Source organism: Bidens hawaiensis, unplaced genomic scaffold (genome assembly GCF_021521415.1).
Source record: "Bidens hawaiensis isolate Kalapana, Puna unplaced genomic scaffold, B.hawaiensis_p1.1 tig00014901_1, whole genome shotgun sequence".
Classification (NCBI taxonomy): Eukaryota; Viridiplantae; Streptophyta; class Magnoliopsida; order Asterales; family Asteraceae; genus Bidens; species Bidens hawaiensis.
In genome coordinates, this window is record NW_027492319.1 from 119,316 (window position 1) to 130,536 (window position 11,221).

The window sequence follows — 11,221 nt, forward strand, 5'->3', positions numbered from 1 at the left end:
CGACACCCCAACCCCAGGATGCCGAATGATTCGTTTGAATCTAGATCTAGCTTTATTCGTGTGTTTAATCAACCAAAAACGAGCTTAAGGACCACCTTAGTCAGATCTGGACATCCCAAAGCTACCTAGGTCATAAACGATCAAACCCCGATCAACCACGGTGGTTAATGGCGGATGACGGCGCCGAAGTCGAAGAAAACCTTAAAAACACGTAATAAGGAGCTGAACTGAACTTATATGTCGTATAAGTCTAAGTAACACATAAGTTTGTGCCGTATAAGTATGCTTGACGTATAAGTATAAGTTGCAGCGTGTATGTATGTCCGTATAAGTTGCAGCGTGTATGTATGTATGCACCGTATAAGTACAGTGTATATGTATATATGTAACGTGTATGTATATATGTAGCATATATGTATGCATGCACCATGTATGTATATAAGTGTATATGTATGCATGTACCGTGTACGTATGTAGATGTATATGTATGCCATAAATGTGTAACTTATACGTTTTAGAGACTTATGCGCTAGAGACTTACACGCCAGGAAGGAACTTATACGCCAATAAGGAACTTATACGCTTAAAAGTGATTTTTCCAAATAAATGAAAGATAAACAGCGTATACGTACGTAAACGATAGATATGATATATGAACTAAAGATAAGTAATTAATTAATAAGGAAATGTAACATTTAAAACGAGAAATGACTTAGGAATATAATGTAACTAGGAATAGTTAAGTAATGCTTGCTAATTGATACATCGTTAGCCGTGCACAGCTCAAGAAGCGCATAACCGTAAATTCTGAAAGGAATCGCTTGCAGGTGAGTTTCTAGCCCCATTTCCTTGTTATGTTTTTGGGGCTGTGTGCATACTCGATGTGATTATTTAATACACTTACCTTAAGTGGTAAGTGTATGTCATGTATGATTTATATGATAGTTATTGAAGTTATGAATGAATGCTTGTCGGTCCGTGAACGATCTTCGGATATTGCACGTATCGCCAGGGAAGATGATTGTTATAAGATGAGATTGTTTTATATATGATGCATGAATGATATATGTATGATGTATGAAAGATTGAGAGTATGCATGAAAGTTTATAAAAATAAATATAAAGAAAGGTATGGTAAGGTTGTATGGAAGAAGGGAACCGAACCCTAATAATACTCGAGGAAGAAGGGACCGGACCCTAATAATATCTGAGGTAGAAGGGGACCGGGCCCTAATAATACTCGAGGAAGAAGGGACCAGACCCTAATAATATCCACGGAAGAAAGGGGACCGAGCCCCAATAATGCTCGAGGAAGTAGGGCGTAATGCTCTTTAAAACGTATGAGTATGTAAAGTAAGATTCTATGTAAAAGTATGAAAGAAAGAAAGAATGAAAGAAAGAAAGAAGGTATATACTTATGTATGTACGAAAGAAAGATAAGAAGGTTGAGTAAGTAATATGTATCTACGGATACGTATGAGTAATTATGTGAATGCATTGTATGTTACCTGATTAACTAGAACTCACTCAGCGTAGCTGACTTTTAGTATGCACGCAGGTAAATAGACTGAAGCAACTAGCCTGAGGGGGACACATGGAAGGATCTGGAGAAGCTGGCATATGAAGAAGATTTGTCATGATGTTTTAATAAACTATTTTATAATATGTTTTAAAGACAAGTTTTGAATTTTTGTAATGAATTATTGAAGTTTTAATATTCCGCGAAAGTTTTAATTAATTCTGATATTTAGAACTAGGTTTATGAGTAAATCCAACGACAATGTAGGGCACCGGGAATAGGGCCTTACATTGTTTTCAGGCCAATCTACAGATGTTCCCTCCTATTTATTGAATCGTTTGTTAGAGTTTCTTTTGGTAATAACTGTTCATATCGTTGTTCAATTGATTCTGACTTTGTACTATTAGTTTTGAGATTAATATAAAATCTAATTCCCTGTAGATGACATGGTATTAGAGCTACGACTCTAATATCTTTCTTTGTTTCCGCTACTGTGATTGTGTTTTCGATTGAGGAACATCATGATTCGTTTAGGGTTCTAAGAAGCCTTTTTTGAAATTCAAGGAGCGTCAACTTCATTTGTTGTTTGGAGGGTGTTTTCTAAAATTGAAGGTCATTGGTAGGTTTTCTAATAAACTCACTATTGGATCTTATTGGATTCTTGTTTAATTCTAAACTCAAGTTTAAGGAAAAAGAAAAAAGAAATTTATGAATGTTATGTGACTTGTGTTCTTCAGATAAATTTCTAAGGGAAGGTTTGGAGAATTTTCATATTAATTTGTTCTTTTACCATGACACGTGATATTATATTTACTGCCATCCATGTTATCGTCACATTTTTTTCTTTCCATTTCAATAATCATGCCACTGGTGAAGATTGGATTCTTGTTTATCCTAAAGAAAGTTCCGTGAAGAGTGTTGTAATTCATGAGTTACTAAAGGACTTATCCCTTTAGTGAATGGAACATTTTTTTTCTTTTTTGTATTTTTATATCAAGATTACAACAGGATGTAAAAGGGTGAAGCCGAGAATGGTGGTGCTATCTCTCTTGCGTTTATTTGAGATGGATCTATTGGTGGAGTTGACCTTAGGGTAATCATAATTTCTAAGGATGTGACTCTCAACTTTTACCTAAAAAAATTGCTGAACCGATGCATGTTCTTAGACACACTTTCTTTGTCAGTATATATTTTCACCATTGCATCTGATATGATGTGCACAAGATATGGTGACAAAGATTCATTAGTGTCACACCTGAAAATCTTAATTTTAAAGAGCAGAAGATTTTGACCAAGTCTTTCGGATGGTGACAGACGCCGTTTCAGCCAATCACATTTAAGTATACATTTCAAACGAAGGTTGAACTTTATTTAACCATCAGAGTTATTACACGTGTCATATTACACGATTTTTATTCAAATTACAAGATCAACATATAATCAACATTTTTCATTCAAACACACGTCACTATTTTCTCGCACTCTTCGCGAAGCTTCCATACTTCATTTAATTACCTGAAAAGCATATAAAAATAACGGTCAACACAATGTGTTGGTGAGCTTCCCTTTATAATCAAAATAGTCTATATATATATATATATATATATATATATATATAGGAGAGGGTTATACTAAAAAGAAATAGTTTCCTAGGAAGAGTAGGAATAAATCATAGCCTGGATCAAGTTAATCAATGGTTGAGATTTAAAATTACCAAAAACCGTCATAGTTTCCTAGAATTACTCTTTCACCATTATAACCGACATAGTTTCCTAGAATTATTCTTTCACCATAGGTTTTAATGCCAAATGTCAAAATTCTATTGGTTCTTACCATTCCTAGGAAACAACTTCTTTTTATTTGAACCCTTTTCTCTCTCTCTCTCTCTCTCTCTCTATATATATATATATATATATATATATATATATATATGAATCGAAAACAACATCCATATAATGATCTTCTGACATTATATCCAATATCAATTCGTGTGTAATCGTCACTACACCCTGAATTATATCCAAAATATCCAGTGTATAATGGTCTACAGCCATTATATCATCAATCCGTGTGTAATGATCTACCGTCATTACATCACAAAATAATAGACATTTTACTTTTTAAACAAATCATGCTGTTGTAGAGGAGCAAAGAATACAACATTACGTATGACTGTCATAGTTAATAACACGATACATACCAGACTTAAAATATACCCACTTTTAACCCAACGCGATTGGAAGTGGGGGGCGTCACCCCGATAGCTGTGCCCCTTTCTAGGGTTAACCGTTATTTAGCCAACTAGACTCATCCCGGATTTGACACGGTTTGTAAAATAAAATGCCTTTATACAACATCAACGAAATCAATATGTAATAAAGAATATGCTTTTCCCCAAAACACAATTAAATATCGATTTGAAAACAATTCCAGTTAAAATCGAGGGGGTTCGATAGAACTCACGGTTTGAAGCTTTTCGTTCCAGAGTTTGTGTGTCCTATATTAGTACACGTTTAATTAATAAAAACTTGGTTTTAGTTTTTATAAAATTCTTTTAGTTTATTAATCTTAATCTAGTGTCCACACAAGCACATAAGCAATTAAGTTCTTAAAATAGCAACTTTTAACGTTTTCGTGTCGGTTTTCGCGACACAAACTGTTTAGGACTAAGTGTTATCATCTTGTCCTTTTCCCATATATTAACTTATGTTATATACGAGTATTTTATAACTTTAGGGGCTATTTTAAAACAATCCCTAAGAGTTGTGTCGGTTTCGTTTAAAAAACCGATTTTTCGACCGTTAACGTTACGACAAGTCAAATAAGTTGAACAAGTATACACTAATCATCTTATGAACTAATCACACATATAGTAACACATAATTCACCATAAATTCCAGTTTTGATCAAATCATTTCACAAGACACGTTTAACCCAATTTTCAAGTTTCTAGTTCATATCCTAAGTTTATTATTAATGTTACTAATCAAGTTTTGTTATTTTTATATGAACAATATCATATTACTACCTAAATGTCCAGGTTCAAATCATCATATAATTTATGTATAAGTTCAAGTAGTTCATTAACCAATCAAATTATGAATTTCCTAAGTGTTTAACTAACAAAGTTTCCTATTATAGTAACTTTTAATTTTTAATAATTCTATGTATTCCAATATTTATCTCATTTAACTAGTTTGATATAGTTTCATACACCCTAATGCTCTATTCAAGTTTTGATCTTTCAATTAGTTAAGCAACAAAGTTTCCAATTTTAGTAAGTGATAATTTGATCAATATGCTAAACCAATCTATACTTCAACAATACATCCTATCTTAATTCAAGTATGAAATTCATTATGTATCAAACATATTTAAGGCAAGTATTCATATCAAAATCAAAATTTCAACTTTTCTTAAATTAAAGTTTACTTATTTAGTAACTTTATCAATCTTGGTTAATTTTCAAGTTTCAACTATTAATTCTAGTATAAAACCTATCTTACTTTCAATCAAATTATTCCATAATACTTGTTGATTCAATAATCCATCCAAAAGCCTTAATTAATCCAATATCCAAAAATCCCCAATTTTTCACTTATTAATAAACTCTTGTTTTGTTTATCTCTAACAACAATTTTTCAATAATTCAAGTCTATATTAACAAGCTAATGATCAACAATCAATCCAAATCCATTCTAATATCAAATCCAAACATCAAGTTCATTCAAATTTTTATAAAACAATTAAGATATTCAACAACACTTATAATCAAACTTAGCAATCAATATATGATTCTTAATAGAACATATGTATGTGTAAATGGGTTTAATCTTCCCTATTACACATACATATATACATACGGTCCACACATACATACATCACCATCCATATTTTCAAACTTTTAAGCTTCAGTCAAACTCAAAATCAACTAATCTTATGCATTTCAATTTAGTAATCAACCTTAATTTAAAGCTTACTTGTTGTTCTTGATGATTTAAAAGATGAGAATGGTGGTGTTATGGGTGTATTGATGATGTTCTTCTTCCTTAATTTCTTGCTAGCTTAATCTTCTTACTTCTTCATTTAAACCTTCATAATTTTTGGTTGTTGATTAATATATGTGTGTGTGTGTGTTTATGTTTGAATTTGTGTGTTGGCCGTGGTTTTTAAGGAGAGAAAGGGGGTGAGTGGGTTGAAAGATGTGTGGTGGTGGAGATGCCAACACATAAAGGTAATGATTGGAAATGAAAGGTGAGTGAATGGGAAAGCTACAACACACATGCTTCTAGAGGATGTAATGATTGGTAAGTGACATGTGTGTTGGTTTTGAGAAAAGAATGGGTGGGATGGTTTTGGGTTGGTTAGTGGGTATTTAAACAATAATCTTAAGTTTCCGTTTTAACGTATAACGAACTTTAGCTAATCAAACGAATCCCGTTTCTAACAATTTTTGTCAGACTTTGAACGAAATTAGATTCGTGATAATACAAGCCTAAGAAACTAATTTTTGGAAATTGTTGACGTTGGGTCCTTACTGGGTCGTCCACCGACACTTGGTTACTTATTTTGCAATTTTTGCGATTCGAGCCTTCTAAAATTAAGTTTATACATTGTCTCGACTACTTTAATATGTATTTTAATTTTTCGAGATCATTTAGCCCCTTTAAGGATTTATTTACTTTTTGACTCGTTACCCTAGGTTATTCCACGTCATGCTCGTTATGTGGCGATTTTTGCACTTTTTGTTGACTTTGAAACGTCTAGATCACTAATAAAGAAGATTTTTCTCATAATGATGAAATTCTATTGCTAATCGAGATTATATTAGTGAAATTTTTTTGTAGATGTCACAATTAGGTTGTATGATAAAAAAATATAACCTGAAAAGTGATGAATGTTAGTATCCACTCTACCTAATAGGGAATCCAAATGTTTGAGAATCGAAACATAAAAAGTCAGCCAGGAAACATTAATTGGCCGGTTATCATCAGCTGATCGCTAATGCTTATCAGACCATCATAGATCACAAACGACTTTTAAAGTAAATTATTTTGGTGGCATATGTCGGAAATAAATACATGAATTTCTAACATGAGTGTACAATGAATACTTTCGGTTGGTAAAACACCTTTTTTTTCCCTGTAGCGTGTTGGTCTCAACCTCCTAACTACTATGAGCTAAGCAGCTAATGAACAGACTAGACCGCATAAGAATACTGGAATAGAAAAAGAGAATGGATTCACGGACAATAAAGGCCACCAAGGGAGAGGAATCGTTCTAGGTAAAATGTGATTTGAGCATACATATTTAACGGTGTTGAATATTTAATTAGTTAAATCACAAAAAAATTTAGTTACATTTGTGCTATATTCTAAAACTAGAATTACAAATAACAAAATGACAAACTCACATTTTGTGATCTGCTTTTAATTGTTATCTAGGCAAAAACTGATTTCTTTCGTGCATCACTTCCCTTTGATTATATGCACTTTTCATATTAGTTTGCCTAAATGCGAGTTTGGATATGGCGCTTCATTAGATGACTATTGCGATGTTTTCACTTTTCATTAAGTATGATGTATTTGTATAAATTTTTGTTTTGATTTGTATTTTGTGTACAGTTCTCAAAATGAAAAAGTGGAATTGTTTTTCACAAAATGGCCGCAATACACAATGATGATGATATAGTTTTTTACCCGCTAATATATGTTGTGGGCTTTAGAGACCAGTTTCCTATAGTAAAATTGATGGTCACAAACAACTAGTATTGTAGTGACGTATTGATGTATGAGGATATAGCTCGTGTAATACATGGGTAGTTAAAAAATGAAACAAAAAAGTTAAACATAATAATATACATAAAATACCTTACGGATTCATAAAATATAAATAATTATAAACAAAATTTTATAATTCATAAATATCTAAAAACCTCATTTAATCCAACAATTAAAGTTATATTTGTAACTTTGTTAGTAATTCTATAAATGGTAATAGTATTAGTTGGCATCGTAGTTGCTGCTTTAGTTAAATGATATGCGGAATAATAGTTTTGTTTTAGGGATCCCTTTGTTTTAACTTTTAATAGTATAGGTAGATGAAATTTCTATTTAGAAGTTGAATAAAGTATAATTATAATTACTTTCAGATTATTCTAGTCAGTTTTGGGATGAGCTTGAGATATTGGTGGTGTGAATCGGAAGGTGAAAGTTTTAACAGTCTAAAATCGTAATATAGATATATCCAATGCCATGGAAGAACCTATGAACCATGCAGTTAATATGCACCTAGTATGAAATACAACTGAAGGAAATAATTAAAAAGTAGTTCAAACCCGACATTTTCATCTCAAATTGAAATACTTTCACATGAAGAAGATTGTGTGTGTATATATAGTTAAACAACAATACAACTATACAAGAGTGCTTTCAACGGCATCACATTCAGTATTGATCGAGATTATAATAACGAAATGAAACAATGAACAAAATGTGACACGTAACAAAGTCGGTGAACTTGAGAAACCAATATTGATAAGTAAGTCATAGTTGGTTTTGTTTCATAATTACAACATGTTTCTTAATTGTTATGTAATTATAATAGGTAAAGTTTTGGCTAGCAAATTAGGTTAGTCTATATAAACCAACTCATGGTTAGGCATTAGAAAGAATATATGTAAGATGCAACCGAGTTAGGGTTTATCTAGAGAAGATGTGATGCAACCAATTTAGGATTTATCAAAAGTCAAACCGAGTTAAGGCTTGATAGAGTTGTAATTAGTTTTTCGAGTTACATTTTCTTATTAATAAACGAGAGTTATTTGTTACTTCGTGTTTGATTATCGATCCGAAACTTGAAATATACTATATAAGATACACAAGTGGTTATTTGTTACTTCGTGTTTGAGTACTAGAGCCTTCCTGTCCTAGACTCCTAGTTTGTATTGGGATATGCGGGTTTACATACACTTGCTAAATGATGGAATTTGTCATATTTTTATTCATTACATTACAAAGCTTACACATAGTAAAGCAGAACATACAGAAATAGCAAACGCCATTTATTTGATGAAACAGACTGCGAAACCAGTGACCGAAGACTCGCAATCCCTTATGACTTGCACACCTTAAAGCAACTTATTCAGACATCTACCAACGATTACGTGATGATTTCGAGTATCTTCCTTCAGCATTTGGCAGCCTTTAAATAGACACCGATGCTATCAATATAGTAGCCACAAAGGCCATAAAATCCAGCAAAAGAACCATACTCCCATGGTACTGTAAAAGGCGTCCCTCTTACGTTACCAAATGGTCCATGCGTTCTTTTGTTCGTCACGAACGATATTGATGAAATTACTGTGTGACCCGCAAAGGTTCCCCTTGACAAAGCAACCGTGCCCGTGATAGCCTTAATTTCTTCATCCCCACAGAATGTTATCTAACAATTATGAAAGATTAGATTTAAACAGTCGTAACAAAAAACCCTTTTTAGGATACGTATGTTGTTTGAGTCAAGATTTGGTTACCTCGGAAACTTTTTCTCCACCATTCCAACCACCAAATTTGTCAGAATTGTGTATTAACTGTCCACACTGAGAGGTGAACATCAGAGAGTATATGAGATCACCATGATCAATGGTTATCTTCTTCAAATGATAATTTCTCTCAAGTTGGAAAGACCATTTATTTTGAGGACCTGCAGGGATACTTTTTCCCCATGTTCCGATCTTCATGATTTCCCCACGGGCTTTCACATAGACACCAATGCTATCAATATAATAGCCAGCAAGCCCGTAAAACCCGACTAATGAGCCATTATCCCAAGGTAAGGAGAACACATTCTCGGTTGTTCCACCGAATGGTCCATAGGTGGTCTTGTTCGTTTCAAAAGACAGTGAGGAAATTATTGTATAAATACCTTTAGTGCCAACACTTCCTTTAATTCCAACTAGTTCTTCGCACTTGCCAAAGGTAACCTGAAATATATATATGTGCCAACATGAACTATGTATTTTGCTTAAGTTTCATAAATATGTGTTTTATTTATGTATAAGAATTGATCAGTAAATTGACCTGGGAAACTGTTTGTCCGCCATTCCAACCACCAAATTTTTTAGAAGTGTACAATTCACCTCTATATTCAGTGGTGAATATAAGAGAGTATACCACTCCATCACCATGATCAATCTTTATGCTGTGCAGCCTATGGCCTTGCTCAATTTCAAAAGACCAGTTATTCTGAGGACCTCCGCTTTGCTTTCCCCAAGTTCCTACACGAATAGCGTTTGCATGTGGAACGTTCACATTTTGTAGTACTCCTGCCATACTGTATCAAAAAGTAATATATTCAAAACATCAATGAAAAGTTGAATTGAGTATAAATGGAAGGATTTATATTTAGAACTTAAACAAAAATATAACTTGATTGTAAGCTATTTTTTTAAATGATTCATACCTTGCTAGCTAGCCTTCTTTTGATCTAAAGCAGCTGGGTTGAATGTGGAAGGAAGCATAAGGTCATGCGTATTTATATGCAGACACTGATACGTACCGTTTTGTCTTTTGTAATCAATAACCCACTTTAATAACCTGATAGTGACTAAGAACATATCCTTACTCCCCACATGTTTTGTCATTTATAAGTATTATTGTTCTTTTAACTTTGTTTCTTTAAATAATTTACTATAAACTCTAAAAGAATCTATGATTCTATAAATTTAGCTGTTCTCTAACTATTCTTCCTGATTTGATTCAAAAGTTTGTTTATAATAAACTTCGGACATCGATATCTCATTCATCTTAAGTTCGTTTTGGACACAGTTTGGTTTGTTGCGAAGCTCTCACAACTAGGGGTGTTCATAAAAATCCGAATCCGTATCTGAAATATCCGAAAATCCGGATCCGAATTATCCAAAAATATCCGAATTTTCGGATTCGGATAGTGATTTTGAAAATTTTCGGATATCCGAACTATCAGAAACTTTATATTTGGATTTTTTTATTATTGATTATATTTAATTATATATGTTTTTAAACCACATAACTGCTTAAACCATCTCACGTCGATCGCTTCTCTCATCTGAGTTCCTAAATCCCATCCCGTCGGGCGTTGGCCACGCGGATCTGCAACCGTTTATCATCGTTTCATCGCCTCCTATCAATCTACCAAACCCTAGATCCAGACACCCTACCTACCGTCGTGCGTCCATTACTTTTTGATGTTGATGAGAACGAGTTAGGAGATGGAAGTGATGATTAAAATAAGAATGGCAAAATTTACGATGTTCAGTCCTAGATTTGTCATTAAGAAGTAGAGGTAACCATTGAAATGATTGGATAACTTTGGAGACAAGATTTTGTTGGTGTATCCGTGCATCAGAAATTATTATATTATAAATCTTAATGTGTTTTATTCCTTGGATATCCGGTTCATTATCCGAATCCGAACTTCGAAATTTCGTATTCGGATAATAAAATTGACTATTCGAAAGGCTCGGATATCCGAAACTCCGGCTATCCGACTTTGAAACCCATATTCATAACATAGAACGTAAATGAAATAGTTAACAGTTATATTGACCGTGACTACATATAATTTAACTATGTTCAAAACGTAAAAAATACAGTTATGTACTTAATGAAAAACTCATTTTTTTCATATTTTATCCACATTTTTCCAACAATTATTGAGAGGTGA

General features: G+C 32.9%; 1 protein-coding gene across 1 annotated transcript; it reads right to left on the reverse strand.

Moving 5' to 3' along the window:
- Positions 1-8,490: 8,490 nt before the first annotated feature.
- LOC143548026 (mannose/glucose-specific lectin-like) lies at positions 8,491-9,850 on the reverse strand. Its single transcript, XM_077039295.1, has 3 exons — positions 9,598-9,850; positions 9,051-9,500; positions 8,491-8,962 (listed from the first exon to the last, which is right to left on the reverse strand). The coding sequence occupies exons 1-3, from the start codon at positions 9,847-9,849 to the stop codon at positions 8,708-8,710; spliced, it is 957 nt and encodes a 318-aa protein (XP_076895410.1). The 5' UTR covers position 9,850; the 3' UTR covers positions 8,491-8,707.
- Positions 9,851-11,221: the final 1,371 nt, after the last annotated feature.